The sequence below is a fragment of the Nematostella vectensis genome, chromosome 10 (genome assembly GCF_932526225.1).
Source record: "Nematostella vectensis chromosome 10, jaNemVect1.1, whole genome shotgun sequence".
Taxonomy (NCBI): domain Eukaryota; kingdom Metazoa; phylum Cnidaria; class Anthozoa; order Actiniaria; family Edwardsiidae; genus Nematostella; species Nematostella vectensis.
Genome location: NC_064043.1, coordinates 10,455,329 through 10,474,119, shown reverse-complemented (window position 1 = coordinate 10,474,119; position 18,791 = coordinate 10,455,329). Strand labels below are relative to the sequence as shown.

General features: G+C 43.2%; 4 protein-coding genes across 4 annotated transcripts in view; 3 read left to right on the top strand and 1 right to left on the bottom strand.

Moving 5' to 3' along the window:
• Positions 1 to 18,791, bottom strand: part of LOC5519197 — a 19,087-nt gene extending 296 nt beyond the window's left edge. The window contains exons 1-8 of the mRNA XM_032363960.2: positions 18,639 to 18,791; positions 11,545 to 12,127; positions 11,019 to 11,104; positions 10,681 to 10,797; positions 10,212 to 10,542; positions 9,216 to 9,943; positions 8,715 to 8,927; positions 3,928 to 8,403 (exon numbers count right to left, since the gene is read on the bottom strand). Of these exons, the coding sequence (XP_032219851.2) occupies positions 4,978 to 8,403; positions 8,715 to 8,927; positions 9,216 to 9,943; positions 10,212 to 10,542; positions 10,681 to 10,797; positions 11,019 to 11,104; positions 11,545 to 12,127 (5,484 nt within the window). The 5' untranslated portion in view covers positions 18,639 to 18,791 and the 3' untranslated portion in view covers positions 3,928 to 4,977. The remainder of the gene's footprint in view (positions 1 to 3,927; positions 8,404 to 8,714; positions 8,928 to 9,215; positions 9,944 to 10,211; positions 10,543 to 10,680; positions 10,798 to 11,018; positions 11,105 to 11,544; positions 12,128 to 18,638) is intronic.
• Positions 13,016 to 13,873, top strand: LOC125573176. Its single transcript, XM_048733541.1, has one exon. The coding sequence runs from the start codon at positions 13,016 to 13,018 to the stop codon at positions 13,871 to 13,873; it is 858 nt and encodes a 285-aa protein (XP_048589498.1).
• On the top strand, positions 13,895 to 14,926 carry LOC125573175. Its single transcript, XM_048733540.1, has one exon. It carries the CDS (start codon positions 13,895 to 13,897, stop codon positions 14,924 to 14,926), a length of 1,032 nt encoding a protein of 343 aa, XP_048589497.1.
• On the top strand, positions 16,072 to 16,749 carry LOC116603094. Its single transcript, XM_032364080.2, has one exon. The coding sequence runs from the start codon at positions 16,072 to 16,074 to the stop codon at positions 16,747 to 16,749; it is 678 nt and encodes a 225-aa protein (XP_032219971.2).

The window sequence follows — 18,791 nt, the reverse complement described above, 5'->3', positions numbered from 1 at the left end:
CTTTGCACAGTTACATGCTGAAAGTATAATGCATGGAATGATTGGACACATTGAGAGACGATTAATTGCATAAATATGATTTTTTTTTAACAATTAACCAAAATGGGGAGCATCTAAAGGCATGAAAACAACAGCCTTTGCACCTGGTCTAGCTATTCATTTCAGTGATATGTAAAGACTTTTGTGTTACTACGGTAACGGTTGTCGTGGTTACGGGGTTGATAGACCATTTCCATAGCCTATTTCTTGTGTGGCTTTTGCCGATGTGTTTTGCCATGTGTTAAAATCACTAGAGTACTTAGCTTTTACCTAATTAAGATGCATATGTTTGTTAATTTACTGCTTCCATGGGAACAGACTATGAAGATATTATGTTTTTTTCCTATGGTTATTCACAAATTTGGTTATAGGTTTTTCAATTTCTCATTTTCTAAAAAGGCTTAGTTATCCGCCCATAGCAAGACTACCCTAACTAAGCTAACAGAGCTTTTATCAGCGGTCTCGCTCGTTAACGAGAACGCGAAAGAACAGTCTCGCGACACGGATAAGTGAACTGATGGAAGAAAACAGGAACAAAACCTTTGCTAGAAGGGTATAGCAAGACTTAATATGTCAATCCGAAACATACTTTAAACATTTTAACTGACACCCAGCATGCAGCTGGCATAATGCTCACACGGTTTGTGTACGCCGGATTTTAGCTCGGGAGACAATCGCAAAAATGTATCATAAATGTGGATTATCTTTAACTTGTCGCTAAAGTTCAAGTCTAATTTTATTTTCCTTTCAAGGTATTGACAAGATGTACTCGTCCCACAAATAGCTATCGAGGTGGGATGAGTGTTAAATAGTATAGTTTAACATTGAAAAGCAGTGACACAAAAACAACGATAAAAAACTAGCCTAAACAAGAAAAAACAAAACAAACACAGAAGGACCAAGGAAGGATCCAGGATTTTGGTTGGGGGGGAGGGGGTGTACTTATCCGACAAAAACCACTGGAAGTCCAATTTTCATCATAGGCTTTATAGGACTATGTATAGAGCATTCTTTGTGAGAGGGTTAAGGCTGTAGTGTATAACTATAAAAATAATCAAATTAAAATCTAAACGTACCATGGTTTTCGTGATTTTATTGTCCTCTGGTGGTTTACTAATTCGCTTTGGCGATTTTTAGCTGGCTGTGATTTTTCCAAGTGTTAATTATACATTTATATATGTTTAATAACAAAACTTATGGTTCAAATTTATTTCTCTTTAAAAAAATTTTAAGGTTGACTCTCATTAAGCAATATAGCCTATGGGTTTTTTTGCCGAAATAAGTAGTCAAAGGTAAGTAATTGCAACATTTCCAAGAGCACCATTCGTCGGGGATGCTGTAGGGCAAACTCATCGTCACTGATGCCATCTGTGTTCGATTCATAATGGATGTGTGTCAGGAGGAGTCCATCCATTCTATCCTCTGTCATAGTAGTGCGCACGTGGGTCTTTAGGCGTCTTATACCGCGTTCACACCAGCACTTTTAAAGGTGGTTTAATTAAACTGGTTTAAATCTCAATCTCCCAAGAGTGGACAGAACCAAGGTTAAAACTGAATAGACTGTTCTGTTTATGTTACTCTGCTGTACATGTTACTAAGTGATCACTTAGCTAGTAAGAATTAAACAAAATGAGAAACTTGGCAAGTTAATAGGCAAAGAAAAACCTTGTTTAAATAAACATGGTTTTGGGTGTGAATGCAGCATTAGGCCACTAATTGACCGTTCGCACTCACACGATGTAACCGGCAATGTGCAGTGGATTCGTAACAGACGGTGTATACAACTATTTCAAAAAACGTTGTCAGTGCAAACGGCAAATGGCAATTGACAAATGGCAGTTCTACGACCGAAAGGGCCCATGGATCCCAAAATACTTGTTCCAAATTCAGAAAAATATAAATAAAACATATGACTATCCATTTAATATAATTAATATATGTCATCTGGCATCCCTTTAGTTTATCACCTTTGTTTTTTACAAATAGTTACTACCCATAGACACCTTTTGGTAGTGTAACTTCAATTTGGCAATTGAAATTCGTCTTTCGCGCCGACAACCTTTATTGAAATAGGTGTTTGTGGAAAAACCAAACTATCTGCCTGTTCAAGTGCCGTCGATGCTGCGTCTGGACGGCCTGACCCCTTAACTTTATCCATTTTATTCTCCAAGAATAAAGAACGCTGCATTTTAATGGCGGGAATCGAAATGAGCATGAGGCGAGCCCGTGCTTGGTGATATATGCTGACCGCTACTACGAAAGCAAACGCGGGCGCAGGTTCCACCTGTTATTTGATATTATTATTTTATTTCGCAAGGTTTTAAATTTGTTTTTGATTTTTAATTTTTTTTTTAAAATAAAATAATATTTTTTTTATGAACCCAAGGGGGGTGCGCGTGCCCCCAGTGCACCATCCCTGGATCTGCCACTGGTATTAGAATAAGAAAGTAATACTGTTTCGTAAAGTATTTTGCAGAGTGAGGTATAAGTTATTTATTCTAGTTGAAGATTTTTTTTTACTATTTGTGAGATATCAAACGTAGCTACTGATGGAAACAACAAAATTGCAGTCGCAAGAATAATGGGGCACAGGTCCGTCACGCTACGGGGAAACAGAAAGTTAAAGGCCAGTTAAAGAAGCTGAATAGTTTCTTTGTAGAATGAATTTTAAATCCCAACTTTTTTGGTGTTTTTTTTTTCTGTTGATGTTTTTTTTTTTTTTTTGTCACGATAAGCTCGAGCTTTCTTGAAAGATCCATTAAGTGCGTGATGCATTACTACCTCTTTTAATCTACACGAAAGACAAAGCAAGGTAAGTGAAAAGACTCAATTTGTTATGGTTGAGTGATACCACCTTCATGGAGCTCAAACAACACACCAATTGAGAATACTCGAGAAGGATTGTTCTTATAAATGACATTGACGCTTTTGAATTTGAATTTGGAAAATAGTTTAACCCAAGCCTTTGTTGTACAGATTTCCCATTCAAGTCGATGATCACTAACACAACATAACGGTTATGTTGTGTTAGTTTTCTTGCTATTGGAGAATATGTGACAAAACAGAGTATCGATGCGACACGCTTTAAATGGGCACACAAAACAAAAACTATATATTTAATACTATTTTGTTGTTATTTTGTTATTTATAATATTTTGGCTGTAGTATACTCACTTAGCGTTATTCCCTTTATGAAGTTTAAGTGACTCAATATTTTATTATCTTCATTTGAATTGCAAAGTTCTAGCCATAATTATTTATCTTGCTAGCCATCAACAACCTTATTGAGATCACTCGCTAGAAATTTCTTTTATGGAATTCAATTAATTCCTTCAACGAATTTCGTTTATTAAAACCAGCTTTAGAGTAAGGCGATGTAGAAGTGATTATTTCTGCAATTTTACCAAAAAAAAAATATTGATTCCGTAGTCGATTTGAGGAATAAACTAATCGCCTCACTTTTTAAAGAGTCACTTTAAATTCAAGCTGTTACAACGGAGAACGTTTAGCGTGCGAGGAATTTCTTTTATTTTTTTGGCTATTTTGAGAAATACTTTGGAGTCTTGAAGTATGTCACAGACATGTTACTACAGTGTTACTACAGCCACTGGTTTCGCGGTAAAAAACACAAATCTGTCGTTATTTATTGGTTGTCAACGGAGCCTTGACTTGCTGTTGCGGGTGGGAAATTATGATTTCGATACTCCATCACCAGTATCGATCGGTTATCCTGAGTTTTTGATGAGTGGGAGTGCACCGCAGTTGCTGATGCACAAACAATAATATGAACGCTATTTCACGGCATCTTTTTGTTGTATATAAAGCTTAGGATTAGAAAATTCGGGATTGAACACAAAACTTCGCGCGCGTGGTTTGATGTTCCCATACCTTGATTCTTTTATCCGTTTCTGGCCTTAGATTGTGTGAACTCCTCTGCCCCTAGAGACAATCGCTGTAGCTAAAGAAGCCCACGGTGTCACGGTAGATGAGGAAGCTAGCGTTACGAGTGACGTCAGATCACCACTCACACAAGTAACTCCCGCTGAGAACGAGCATAAAGAATGAAGCTTTTCATATGTCACTTCGATTGTATATTTTATTGTTAAACAACCCAAGCTCAACAACTAAAGTGTCTTCAAGGTCCCAAACACTGGTTTGATTAAATTGTGAAATGGTGCACGTCTACACGTATTCGATATTTTTCGTTTTTTAACTTGTGTCACAGAGAGTGCGATTTGATTACGGAGAAAAATATATTCCGTTTTCAAAAATATCCGGGTATGTTTAAGCATGCCATATGCTGTATGTTCGACGCCTAGTAAAATGAATAAAAAGTGATAGAGGATAAATGAGTAAAAAGTAATAGAGGATGTAGAATAAAGGTAAATAAAACTTATGAGTAAAGAACAAGTTTTTTTCCATTGGAGGAGGGGAAATGACACGTAACAATGCAAGTTTTCTAGCGGTTTTTTCCACTGCTAATTTCGGCTTTTTTTTAATTGCCACTCATTCTTTTTTGGTTCTGATATAAAGTCACAATTTTTATAGGTAATATTTTTATTCGATTACTATTTTGAATATAGAATTTTTTATTGGTTTTATTATTACGAAAGGCCAGACATAGAGACAAGATAATTTTGCTTTATCTTTTTTATTTGATTCTTTTATTTATTATTATTTTTAACAATAGAAAAAAAGCAAAAATGTAAATCAGTGACATTGATACAGCCTACGTTTAACGATACAACATACTTTCAGCGCCTCAACCTCGTGGACGAAATCTAAGAGCTTGCGGGCGAGAGGTGTTAAAGTGGCGAGACGTTCTCTCCCCTCCCCCCTTGTCCTCCTTGCATCTCGTTAGTCCAAATCTATCGATGGCCCCCGAGGATCCCATTTCCACCTTACTCTTCTAAATCTTTATCCTTTTTTAAATAGATTTTAGGTTTGAAAGTTTTGCTTGAAAACTGATTCTGAAATGAAGACATTCTTCGCATCCACAATGTTGCCACCTCCGATGATGACATTAGGCTTAACGTGCATGGCCTTCTTGGTGAACTCAAACTTCTGAACATCAGTCTTGTCTTCGTCATCATCAGGGTCCTCATCGCCATCATCAGGCGAGGGCGTGTCCGGACAACTTTCAAACACACCTTCGATGACTCCATCCGAAGATGACGGCTTAGCTACTCGTCTTGACCCTGGGATGTGAAGCTGAAGTGTCAGGATGCTGGGGCTGTCAGCCTGATTAAGGACAATAGTATCACCTACGATGTCAACCTTCTCAGGCTTCCAATCCGATGTGAAAGTTGCAAGCTTGGTTCCATTTCTAAGGTCCCAGGCGTCGAGGTTGCTAATGCGGTATCGGTACCTGGAGTAGGCCACGAAACCGTCACTTGACACCATTATAACATCGACGGTCTCGCATTTGAACGTGTGTTTGATGACACCGGTGTCAATGTCCCAGGCGTTGATGTCGCCATCGCTTTGTGCGGTAAGTGCAAGGCGTAGAGGGAGAGAGATCCCTGAGGCATAGCTGATTGGGTATTCTTCTTGTTCCAGATGATGTAACATCCTTACCGCTTCAAGATCCCACAATCTCGGTTTGAAGTCCTTCGTCGAGCATACCAAGTACCTTCCATCGTGAGAAATGCTAGAAAAAGCCAAGGACAGCTGGTCGCCAGGAATTTCCAGGATACTGTGGTTTCCTGATGCGGTGTCCAAGGCAATCAAGGTGAGTGTTTTATCTTCATGTTCTACCTGCAGGCTGATCTGCGAGCAGACGACCCGTCTTCTGTTCTTGCTGATAAGCATCTCCTCAAAAGGGTACTTCTGACCAAACTTGTACTGTTTCACCAGCCTTCCACTGTTCACATCCCATACTTTAAGATTTCGCCTTCCTCTTGAGAGGCCAATCACGTGACTCTCGTCTATGGCCCCGAATGCAGTCGTTCTCTTTGATGCCTTGCCCAGTAAGCAACGCTCTATCTTAGCATTCTTGAAGTTGTACACCTTGTAATGGAATTGATTTGCATCATGCATGAAACCAACACCTCTCGTCTCACTACACATGCGTATCTCCTGAGGGGGCATCTCTGCGACAAGCTTTAGTGAACGAACCTTGGCTCCGGTCTCTACGTTCCACATGGAGAGTTCGGAAGAGTTTTGTACAGTACCGGAACCAATCGCATGTTTGCCATCAACACTAGGGAAGAGACCATAGATGCGATCAATCGATGCGACTGCAGCATTCATCATCATTGGGTCAGTTGGACCGGTTTGCTCATCTTCTGCCAAAGCTTTCTTCAGGTCATATATGCGAAGGATGTTGTCGTTTCCTATAGAGCAAGCAAACCTTCCATCTCTTGTGTATAGGTTGGTATGGATAACTAGCGTACCGAAGGACTTGCTCTTTAACGTCCTCCTCACATGTCCGCTCTCAAGATCAGTTATCATCACCTCGAACTGGATAATGTTCAGTATCTTGTCCCTATCGGGCGTCAGTTGAAGGCGATGCAATCCGGGATTCATTGAGAAATCTCCGATTTCATTCAACAGCGCTCCAGTTCTAAGACTGTAGAGCCTGAGTGATTTCAGCGATGAAGGCATGACAACCACCTTCTCGCCAGCCCCTATCTTCACGCTTTTAACAGTGGTTTCCTCACCCTGTGCATACACCTCGACCTTGCGAACCTGCCTTCCAGTACGAACATCGAGGACTGTAAAGACGTTGGTGTTTGTGCTATAAACTACGAGCTCGTTAACGGCATCAACCGAGCCATACTCTTCATCTACGTTGATGTCTCCGATGGTTAGGGTGTACTGCAAGTTTCCGTCATTCACCGTCCATATCTTCATGTTTTTGTCCGTTATTGCAACAAGCCGTGTTTCGTCGTCAGCAAAAGTAACAGGTGGCATTGGAGAGTAGCGGCTCTCTTCTTCGAGCGCTTCGAACCTTCTGGTGATTTTCCCCGTTTTCGTGTTCATCATGAATATGTATTTGGATCCCATGATCAGCAGAGTGTCTTTATCCTTGCGGCTTCCCTCCATTGACCACGTAAACACCATCTCCCATGGATCCGTTAGTTTCATTTTTCGAATAAGCTTTCCGGTTTGAATGTTGATTATCTGAAGCAGTAGGCCGTCTGAGGTTGTGCTACCGACATACGAAGTCTTTCCGTCGCAGCTGAAGGCGCAGCAATGAATCCCACTCTCGTCTATCGCTAACGAGGAGACTAGAGTGCCACCAGGTGCAGTTAGACACTTTCGGCTTGGGATCAGGCAAGGAACCGGGCTGTCATAGGCGCTCTCCAATAGCTTACTCAGGTACGGGAATTCTTTGGTGTTGTTAAGGTGGGGTAGAAGACGAGCAAGGAGCTGTGACGCGAGCTGACGTGGATCAGTAGATAATGCAACCGCTGACAATCGGAGAGTCTTGTCAATTTCGTCCAACTCTGTGTCGTCAGAGAAACTATCTAGTGCCATTGAAAAGTCTTCGAGGACTGCATCGAGAGATCTTGCCCTGAGCTTTGTCACAAGGAATTTGAAGTTGCAAAGTGCGTTTGCTTTAAGTTTCTCTAGTTGAGCAGAGAGAACAAGGTGGTAGGGTAGCTCACTTAGCTTACGTAGATTGTAGATGGGTTTCTCAGACTTTTCGTCAAACATCAGTGGCTGGCTTGACACAAAGCGGTCCATACTCATAGTCTCCCCTTTCTTTGAAGTGAAAGTTTTTTTCTTGCCATCGCTCCATGTGCCCAGGAAATACTCTGCCATGTTAGCGTGTAGCTTTATTGATTGCTGCTCACCAAGGTATCTCTCAGTGGCGATTTCAATGAACTGGCGATGGTACCAGTAAATGACGCGTGTCTCGTCTGCCCCTCTATCGATCAGGAAATCACTGATGTCGGCACGAATCCGTATCCACAGCAACGGGGGAAGCCTTCTGATAGGCGGCGTCCAGTACTGATAGACATCATTAAGGACATCGTCATCCAGTGAGAGAAGATCTTCAAGTTCTGGTTCTGTCAGCCCGTTCTTGGATGCCGTGATATAGCCTAATGCGTGGCTCACGAGGATTCTCCCGTGGACCCTTTCTACGCGGTCGAAGAGAGCGTTTATGATCCCCTTTACCGAGGGAGGTAAGGTGATCTGATCTTCGGGAGTGTAGGATTTCCATCTGCACGCCTCACCAAATGCCAGCATCAGGTACAGGGGGAGTTGGCATTGTTGAAAGGCTTCGAGTACAGCTTGTTTCTGAGAGTCGGTCAAACATTTTCTTGAAGCTTGGAGCAAGTTAGTGAGTATCGAGTCTGCTTCTGCCAGCGGAAGACTTGGCACTTCTTTCAAGCATGCGTCAGGTAGTATAGCCTGTCGGGCAGAATAAAATCGTCAATGTTCAACATTTCAGCATTTAATATAGCCGCATTATTGTGATTAAAATTACTATTATTTACCAAGCCCAATATGCTTGAAGCTGATGAGCTCAGCATAAGATTAAGAGGACGGCTCAATTACTTTATTTACTTTTTATTAGATGCAACCTAAATCTACTTGAATCACTGTGACATTCAATCCATCCTATTATACAACATTTAAAAGTATAAAATATTATCGATGGATATCAATCTATGTAAGTAAACTATTACATTAATCAGACTTACGGTCAAAAAATCAAATACCTCAAGGTTTGGAAGGCACTCGTATTCATCCCCAGGTAAAGTAGACATCACCAAGTAGATATTATCTGGCAGGCTCTTCGGTAACCAATCCAGCTGTCTCCCGCCGTCATCTGGTGACAGCTGATCCAAAGAGTCTAGCAGCAACACGATTGTTTTGCATGTGGCGGCGCTTTTGAGGCACTCGGGAAAATATTCGCGTAGACTCTTCATGTCCTGAAAAGATGAAGCAAACATAATTTTGAAGATAGTCTGTTGGCGATCTTGTCTCAACATACTAAAACTACTGCAAGGGAACGGAAAGTGGTGAGAGCAGTTACAGGAAGAGGGGCAATCACTTTGCTAGCTTGCGTAGCAAGACCAAAGGGAGCCCATTGCGTTTGCTTCGCAGGCCTTCAATTTGCCTTTCGATGCCTGATAAAACAATTTCACAATCGGAGACTAGCCAGATACAACAATACCCATACATAAGCCTATTGTGTGCTTTACCGAATAATGGATTACCTCAGGGACGTTGTCAGCATTTTCACCAGAGACTCGGCACAGCTGTTGGCATACGCTGCGTAGTAACGTACGTATGCCCGATGAATCCGGGGATATTCCAACAAACCGAGGGACCACTGCAACGGCTTCCTTCCTAAGCCATTCCTTGACGAGAGCACATATCTTTGCCATGATCGATGTCTTTCCACACCCAGACTCTCCGTATAAGACTGTAATCCTCTGGCCATTTGACAACAGAGCTTGTTTGACAGAATCTAGAAACTCCTCCCGACCGTGGAATGCTTCGCATTTCTTCAGACAAAACGTTAGGTGACTGAACACTTCTTCCGCCAAGGGGTCTTTCACCTCTACTTCCGCCCTCTCGCTCACGGCTTTTCCAATCATACCCGTTAGAGTTTCGTAAAACGACGTGCACAGTTCCTCAATATACTGTGCATGCTCCTCAGACTCGCTCGGGTCGATTCCATTTTCTGCCCATTTGACGTCAAATTGCTTGACATTTGAGCTCGGTAACGCTTTTGGAAGAATCTTCTCTCGGAAGTGACTAAGCAGGCGATAGGCCTCCATGTCGATTTTACCGTCCGGGCCCCATGTCTTATCGATGAATTTGCTCGCGCTCTGGCCTGTGATATTGTCCAATAGATCTGTGATGACGCGCCTGAACCAGAAGCAGTGCATACCGGGATTGGAAGCATTCACGATGCCTCTACGTATCTCGTCTTCTGTCACTGCGGGGGGGAAATTGCGGCCAAACAAAGCACGTTAGTGGTTTCATCTCACTCAGCACTATCTGATAGTTGGATACTCCGTGTTATTAATAGAATTTGGCAGTGGCATGCCATGTTGGTCTTCTTGAAATTGAGTTATACTATGTGTTATCTTATCATTACGTTTACAAGACTGGTAGAACTAATTTTTACGAACTATATTTGTATTTATGTTTTTCAATTAATTTGCTATATCTATTAATCACTATTTTTGTAAAATGTCACTTACCAGACATGTAGTACTTCTTTCTCTCTCGTTTTTCCAACGCCTTGTCAGCGGCTTCCCTGAACACCACTTGCATTCTCTCAAAAGCTGCCCACCATTCTGCAGAAGCCTTCTTACGTAGCTCATTGTTGCTATAATTACGGTAATCAGGGAGAAGGACGGTGATTGGCTGAAGGAGATATTCGGCGGGAACGATGTTGTCATCACGACGGAACCAGTGACGTAAAAGCTGCTGATCTTCGACATTACTGACCGCACTCAAAAGGTTTTCAAACTCTGTGGCGGGAATTTTTGGCGGAAACGGACGGTATCCGTATTTCTGACCCAGAAAGGTCTGCAAGAAAATATATACATTCTGATGTCAATGCTAAATTCTAAGTATTCTTTGGTGGAGTCCTGACGGTCACCCTATCTACTGGCAACAAAGCTGTGTATAACTCTATATACTCTGATATGCGCACTAAGTACTTACAATGAAGTTCGGTCCCGTGGATAGCTCTTGACATGCGCGTAGTTCTCTCATACACAACTCTGAGGTCAGGTGATCATCTGTAGACTCATCACGCACTCCCCATCTCATGTCCACGACCTATTAATGATATAATATTAAACACGTCACGCAAGTTCCATCTCGTGCCACGAACATCGAATCATATACTCCAATGTCTCATAACACACAAAAAATGTTAATTTCTTTAACACATACTGACACGTCACGCACTTTTTCCATCACAACAATGAAAAGTTCACATTCAGGGGAACATAGGATAAGTATTGTAAGAACGATTTATGTTGAATGTTCGATGATACCTGAAACTCGTATCCGTGCTGTTGGCAGAACTGTTTGATGCGCGGGTAGATTCGCTCCATCAAAGTGTTGCGCTCTACGGATGTGTCTGTTAGGAAAAGTAAGGCACGCCTTTATTGAGAGTGTGACGTATCCAGGATTTGTCGTATGGGACGGAAGAGGTTGGGAAGAAAAGTGTAAAATCTTGTGATTTATGAAAGAGAAAAGATCTATTTTTTGCAGGTCGAAAGGGGTGCACGTTGGTGCGCGTGCACCTTACTAACTACGCATTTGTGAAGCTTGTGAAGATTACTAGTTGGAATTTTTTTGCAGGGGAGGGGAGGTGGTCATTAAGCCAACCACTTTTTTTTAGATTTTTCTACTCCCTTTCCCTCCTAGCTTGCAATGATTTTTTTTATTCTAGTACACATTCCGATAGAAAGGAGTTAGTCTGCACAACGGAACTCACATTGGCTTGGAACCCCTTATTAACTCTAAGCACAGTGCTCATTATTCATTGTACAGTCAAAATGGATTTGTTGCTCATACCTGTAAATGTGGAGCTCGTGAAAATACGAACGATCTTTGCTTTACCAGGAATCTGAAAGTCAAACTCTCCATTTAATCCCTTCTCTACTTTTTCTTCAAAGGATAATGGGTCTGGCTTGTCATGGTCTTCCTGTTTTATTTCTTTGTCTTCATCTGAGCTTTCCTCGTGTACCTCTTGGGGAAGAGAGGTCTCAACTTGGTGAACATTCTCCTGAATCTCAGGCGCCTCTTCTACATCAATAGATCCCTTTGTTTGTTCTTGATCCTCATTTACTACACAATCCTCACTTGGACTCGAGGCTTGTGGTTGATTAGTTATCGCTGCGCTTTGTAATTGGCTATGCTGTTTGACTGGTGGATGACGTTCTATGCCTGCCCTCTCTGGCTCGATAGGTTTTGAGCTAATTAAAAGTGATTGACCGCTTCCTCCCTCTGATTGCATATTTTGGGCTGATTGACGCGTTCTGGTGTCGTCTTCTTGTTGATGGAAGCTTTGTCCATAAGTTGCATCCTTGTGAAGTCCTCTTGCTGCCGTTGAGGTGATGACAACTTTCTTCTTTCTTTTAGATGATGCAGACCCCATCTGCCAAACAAAAGCATTAAAACAAATGGTATTCAGGCCGTGTTAAGGATGTTCTTAAATTTTGTTGAATTAAAAAATATAATAAAAGATAAAATTTAAACGCATTTTAGAACGCATTACACCATCTGGTGCCATCTGAGCCTCAACTTGTTATTGGCATGTGCCAAGAGGCAATCATAACTGAGGGCGATGAGATGCGGGCGAGACTGCACGAGGTTATCCACAGGATTGAGGGGTTAATGGCACTGTGGGATCAACCCGCATCCCCAGCGATCAGCCCGCCTAGCTTGCATAGCTCACCGGCAAGGTCTTCTACCTCGACTGAGGCGAGGGGGAGGGCAAGGCTACCTAAGCTTGAAGTGCCGAAATTTGGTGGCAAAATACAAGAATGGCCGGAATTCTGGGACTCCTTTGAGAGCGCAATTGATAGCAATGAGGCGCTCGCGGACGTAAGTTCGCTTATCCAAAGGGGTTACTGGTAGAAGAGGCGAAACAGACTATGCTGGTTTCGCGATGACCGCGGCAAACTACTGCGCTGCTATCGAAATACTTCGCAAGCGATATGGCAAAACCGAGGCTATACAGCGTTCGCACATTAACGACCTACTTAACCTGTCGCCTGTTTTTAACGATGGGGACTTAACGAGGCTGAGGAGACGCATTTCCGAGGGCTAGAAGCTCTAAATGTAAGTGAAACAAGTTATTCGGGGATCGTGGTACCGGCCCTGCTACAGAAGTTGCCGAACTCGTCCCGGCTCACAATCACTCGTGGATACCAAGACTTCATGTCATGGAGTATGGAAAGACTGTTGGCTGAGATACGAGCGGAGGTAGAGCTGAGAGAAGCCGATTTCTTCTGGGGCAAGTAATAAGAAACCACAAGACGGTATGCAAAGGCAAACAAGAGGGAGCGCATTATTTGTTGAAGCTAATGGACAGGGGACGTGTGTTTTTTGTCTTGGAAAACACAAGTCAGAGAACTGTGAGAATTTCAAGTCACCGGGAGAGCGAAAGAACATCTTGGTTAAGTATGCTAGATGTTTTAGATGCCTTAGGAAAAATCACAGGTCCTACGAGTGTAGATCGAAAGATAGTAACTGTAAGGGCTGCGCGGGCGCGCATCATCTTTCAATATGCGAAAATCAAGCTAGTGGCCAAACAGAAACGCCACAGCAGGAACGGGGGGAGAGCGAGCAAGCGGGAGAAGCTAGTTCAAATCACGTAACTTCGGGGTTTACGGAGAGTTTTCATGTTGGCTCTGGTACGCGCATAGCTTTACAAACAGCGCAGGGCATTGTTAGCTGGGAAGGGGGCGTATCAGCTAGGACAAGGTTTTTGTTTGACGCCGGAAGTCACCGCTCATTCATCACGGCGTCGGCAGCGCGCAAAGCCAAACTTCCTGTCGTTAGGCGTGAATGGCTTTGCATTAACGCGTTTGGTCAGCACGACCAGAAAGGCACGCTCAGAGAGGTGGTAGAGTTTAATGTAAGTCCTGTAAATGGAGGTGCTAGCATTAATGTGCAGGCGTTCGTAGTGCCAGAGATTTCCAGCATACCCAATGGTCATGTAGAGTTAGCTAGAGATCAGTTTCCGCATCTCAAAGGTTTATGGTTCTCAGATGTGAATAGGAATGAGGAAAGACTAGAAATAGAGATTTTAGTTAGAGCGGATTATCTTTGGCATTTTCAGAAAGAACGAGTAATTCGAGGCAAAGTACAGGAACCCGTCGCCATAGAGACAGAGTAAGGATGGGTATTGTCAGGCCCTATGACAGTAGATAGTGAATGTGTAGAGAATGTACAGATAGTACAGGCTAATTTGTTAGTCCAAGACCGGTCAGCAGAGCAATCAGAGAGTTTGGAGAGTGAGATAGCGAGACTGCGGAATTTAGAGACTCTAGGTATTAGAGAGACACAGGGAGTACAGGAAGAATTTCTGGATAACATTTGTTTCAATGGAGAGAGGTATTCGGTTAAGTTACAATGGAAGGTCAACCACAGATCGTTACCTACTAATTACGAAAACAGCCTAGGACGCCTTCATGGCACAATGAGAAAGCTTAGGCAAGAGCCAGAAGTGCTAGACCAGTACGAGGCAGTAATCAAGGGTCAGTTAGAGTCGGGAGTGATAGAGCCGGTTCATGCGTTAGAAGATGGTAACAAGATCCATTACTTACCACATAGAGCGGTAGTGCGTAGGAATGTTGGTACTAGTACACCGGTAAGAATGATCTATGATGCGTCGGCGAAGACAGGTAAAAGGGGCGTGTCGCTCAACAACTGTTTACACGTTGGACCGTCTCTCAACCCCCTCCTATTTAATGTATTGCTGAGATTCCGTCTCCACAGGGTAGCCCTTATAGCAGATATCGAGAAGGCTTTCTTGAATATCGAAGTAGACCCTGGAGACCGAGATTGTTTACAATTCCTATTCCCAGAGGACCTGAGAAGGGATGATTCCGTAATCAAGGTATACCGGTTTTGTAGAGTAGTGTTTGGTTTGAACGCCTCGCCATTTCTATTTAATGGAACCTTGAGGCACCACCTCGTGAAGTTTAAAGAGATAGATCCTGAGTTTGTAGAGATGTTAGTCAACAGTTTTTATGTAGATGACTTGGTGACAGGGAGTAACACCCCGGAAGAGGCGTATGAGTTATACGTGAAGTCCAAGTCGAGATTGGCAGAAGGTGGGTTTAACCTGCGCAAGTGGCAGACTAACGATAGCGAGCTCAGAGGTAGTTTGGATGTAAGCGAAGGGAGATGTATGCCAGGTAGTCAAGAAGGTGTGGCGCGTGGTTAGACTAGCCAGGGCGTGGCAAGCGACTGTGATATTCAGGTGTTAGGCCTACCCTGGAATAGCAGTAGTGACACTATAGGACTCACATTTGGCCACCTGTATGATAAGGTGCAACAGTCGCCAGCGACGAAGCGAAATGTGCTCAGTGTTCTTGCATGTAAGTTCGATCCCCTAGGAATAGTAAGCCCAGTAACTTTAGCTGCAAGAATCCTTTTTCAGACCCCGTGTAGAATGACCGAGTTAACCTGGGACGAGGAATTGACTGGAGAGGTAAGGAAAGAGTGGACACGTCCGACCGTAAGGTGCAGATTCACGGGTTTGCTGATGCGAGTCGCAAGGCGTACTGTGCCGTCGTATACCTCGTATACGACGTGGGGGGAGAGAGGCAGGTAAGGTTACTTTGCATCAAGACTAGAGTGGCCCCCCTTAAAAAGATGACAATCCCCAGGTTAGAGCTATTGGCCGCGTTAATCCTTGCCCGTCTAGTCAGCCATGTTAAAGAAGCACTAGGCACACTCATTGAAGTAGAAAGGGAGGTGTACTGGTCAGATAGAAAAACAGTGTTATACTGGTTGGCGAACAATGGAAACAGTTCGTTAAACACAGAGTAGATGAAATATTGAAGCTGACTAGGAACGGTGAGTGGAGGCATTGCCCGGGAGAACAGAACCCGGCCGACATTGGGTCACGGGGTGCACTTGCCTCCAAACTCAAGAGTAGTGCACTGTGATTGAATGGCCCACACTGGCTGACTGGTACCGAACAGGGATGGCCAGCATTACAGATCGAGAGAGCGCCAGCTGGGGCGGAAGAGGAGAAGGGCACTGTAAGTATGATGGTCAACACCAGAGTACCAGTGTAATCAACCCTAACAGTTTCAGTAATTGTAGCAAGTTGTTCAAGGTAACAGCGTATGTTCGGGGATTCATGCACAATGTTAGGGCAGAGAAAGTAGAAGACAGGATGACAGGCAGGTTATCTAGAGAGGAGATGACGAACGCAGAGCTAGAGTGGATAAAGTCAGCACAAGTAGACTTGACGCAACAAGCGACGTTTAATCAGGTGACCAAGCAGCTGGATTTAGTAGAAGAGGCAGGCTTACTTAGGTGCAGAGGGAGACTGGGTAATTCCTTGCGACAGACGCTAGAATGCCCATAATATTACCGAGAGATCACAGGCTGACAGAGCTGGTTATACTAGACTGCCATAGTAAGTTACACCACAGTGGTGTTAGCGGTACCTTAGCGCAGTTGCGGACAAGGTTCTGGGTTCCGAAAGGTAGACAAGTTGTGAAGAAGATAGTGCATAGGTGTGTCACGTGTAAGAAGCTAGAAGGCAGGGCATACGCAACGCCTCCCGTGGCGGATTTACCAGGCTTTAGAGTCACACAGGCAGAGCCATTCTCCAAAGTAGGAGTAGACTTTGCAGGTCGTCTCTATTACAAGAGTAGTAAAGGCATGATGCAGAATGCGTATGTGACACTTTTCTCGTGTTGCGTGACACGAGCATTGCATCTCGATTTAGTGGTAGATTTAGAGGCTTCTACTTTCAGGAGATGCCTTAGAAGGTTTGCAGCCAGGAGGGGAGCTCCAACGCTGATAGTGTCAGGCAATGCGAAAACGTTCAAAGCCGCAGCAAAGGCCCTGAGGGAGCTATATGACCACCCGGAGGTACAAGCATATTTAGAGGTCAACAGAGTATCTTGGCAATTCAACCTAGAGAAGGCTCCATGGTGGGCTGGGTTTTACGAGAGAATGGTAGGAAGCGTCAAGCGGTGTTTGAGGAAGGCCTTGGGCGAGGCACGATTGACCTATGATGAGTTTTGATGGAGGTCGAGAGCACACTGAACGACAGGCCGCTTACATATGTGTACGATGAGGTCGGGGAGGTGGAGCTTACACCAGCCCATCTAATGTATGGCAGACGACTAAATAGCTTTCCAGACGAGGTAGTAGAGCCAGACGATGTAGCGAATCCAGACCACAACAGTCGGTTTAGGTATGTAAGTGCTAAACTCTCCCATTTTTGGATAAGATGGAGTTAGGAGTATCTAACTAGCCTTCGAGAGTTCCATCGTAGTAGTCGTGTCACCGGGCATCACAGGGAGACAGTTCAAGTAGGAGATGTTGTGACAGTGCACGAGGACGGCGGTGAGAGGAGTCAGTGGAAGATGGCGGTAGTAGAGAAGTTGATCAAGGGCAGAGATGACGTAGTGAGAGGAGCGCAAGTTAGACTTGTCAAGAAGGGCAAGCCATCTCGCCTGGACAGACCAGTCCAGAGACTCTACCCCATAGAAGTTAGGTGCGCGGACTCGACAGTGAATCGCAGCGCGTGCGCGGACAGGAGCGTGCATACCAGAGCCAGGTCCACTCGAGCCGCAGCATTGCACGCGCATAATAGAATCGCGATCGGGGCTTTGCTTGACTCCTAAGAGTCAAGGGGGGGGAGTGTGTTCCACAAGTTCCGTTTTTGTGTACCTGAAGTTGTTAAAATTATTAGTTTATGATCACCAATTATGTAATATGTAATGAGTAATAGGATCGGGTATCATTGTACCAGGCACGGGGGGAACTCGTGAGAGATTGTAAGACAGATTGTAGAGAGATTATTCGAATAAAGGGAGAAGAAAGTATGAGATCGTGAAAACAGAGTGTCGTTTGGTTCGAAACATTACCAACAGCATGTTCTAAGAACTTAATCAAATCTCAGGCATGTAGTGTTATGAAAAAGGTTCTTAAAAGTAAAAAAAAGTGTTATCGCTAATCAAGCATAAGCGCCCAAAACATTATACACACTTTTTTAGCACGTCTAATTTTCAGTTTGATGGAAGGTCGTTCTTATTTTTGGTGCATTAAAAGGTGAAAATGTTCTTATGGATGTTCTTAAATTTTAGTGCGTTATAAAAATGTAAAACACAATAAAGTAACAGAAAAGAATGGCATGAATATTAAATAGCAGTAATATTTGCTAAAGTTGTTACTATGATCACGATTTGATTCTGCATTAAATTTTGCATTACAAACAAATTTTGCTGTTGTCTGAGCCTCGGCATGGTAAAATTTGGTAAAATCCCAGGCTTGACGTTCTAATAAAAAAAGAGTAGGCAAGGATGGAGGGGGGAAGGGGGGGAAGGGGGGGGCACAAGGAGCCCGGCAAGAATTTTAGCCCAAAGCAAAGTCCTTGAGAAAGCAATGAAGGCCGAAACAAACGTCGCTGCGTAGGAGGAATCGTAACCCTCACGCTCAAGCGATTTTATTGATCACGGCATCTTAACTTGTTTGTCGAGCTAATTTAAGGAGCGCCCTGTTCATGTAAAGACCATTTAAAGTAATGTTAATTTGTAAGAAGCCATTTCAAAATGTCATTTTTTCTTATGAAATTACAATTAAAAAATTTTTGTATTGAAACCTTTCTGTAAAATTTTCTAGCATATCGCTTAAAAGAAAATCGTTTCTAGACTGAACAAACACATTGGCGATTTACTTTTGGAGCTACTTAAATAGAACCAAAAACACGCCAGCGAAGTTCAGAGTAAACCCTATAAAGTGTGGAAAAAACGATTTTATAAGTGTTAATATCACGACGATAGAAGGTCTCAATTTCATATCCACACAGACTACCAATAAACCCTATGTTTACGTTATTCTTACAGACATGGATGTACAATGAAAATTAGCTTTTGTTTAATCCAAATAGACTTAATAATTCAACTCACCTTCGTTCCCGAAAACCAGCTTACTCACTCTGCAAGCGATGTGATTCGAAGCTTTTAAATCATTCTTAAACTTCGGCAAAGCGGAGATGAATGAAACCTCGAGGCCGCTGACAGGGCTCACGGAGCACCAGTCATGCAAGCACTAAGTGGGTG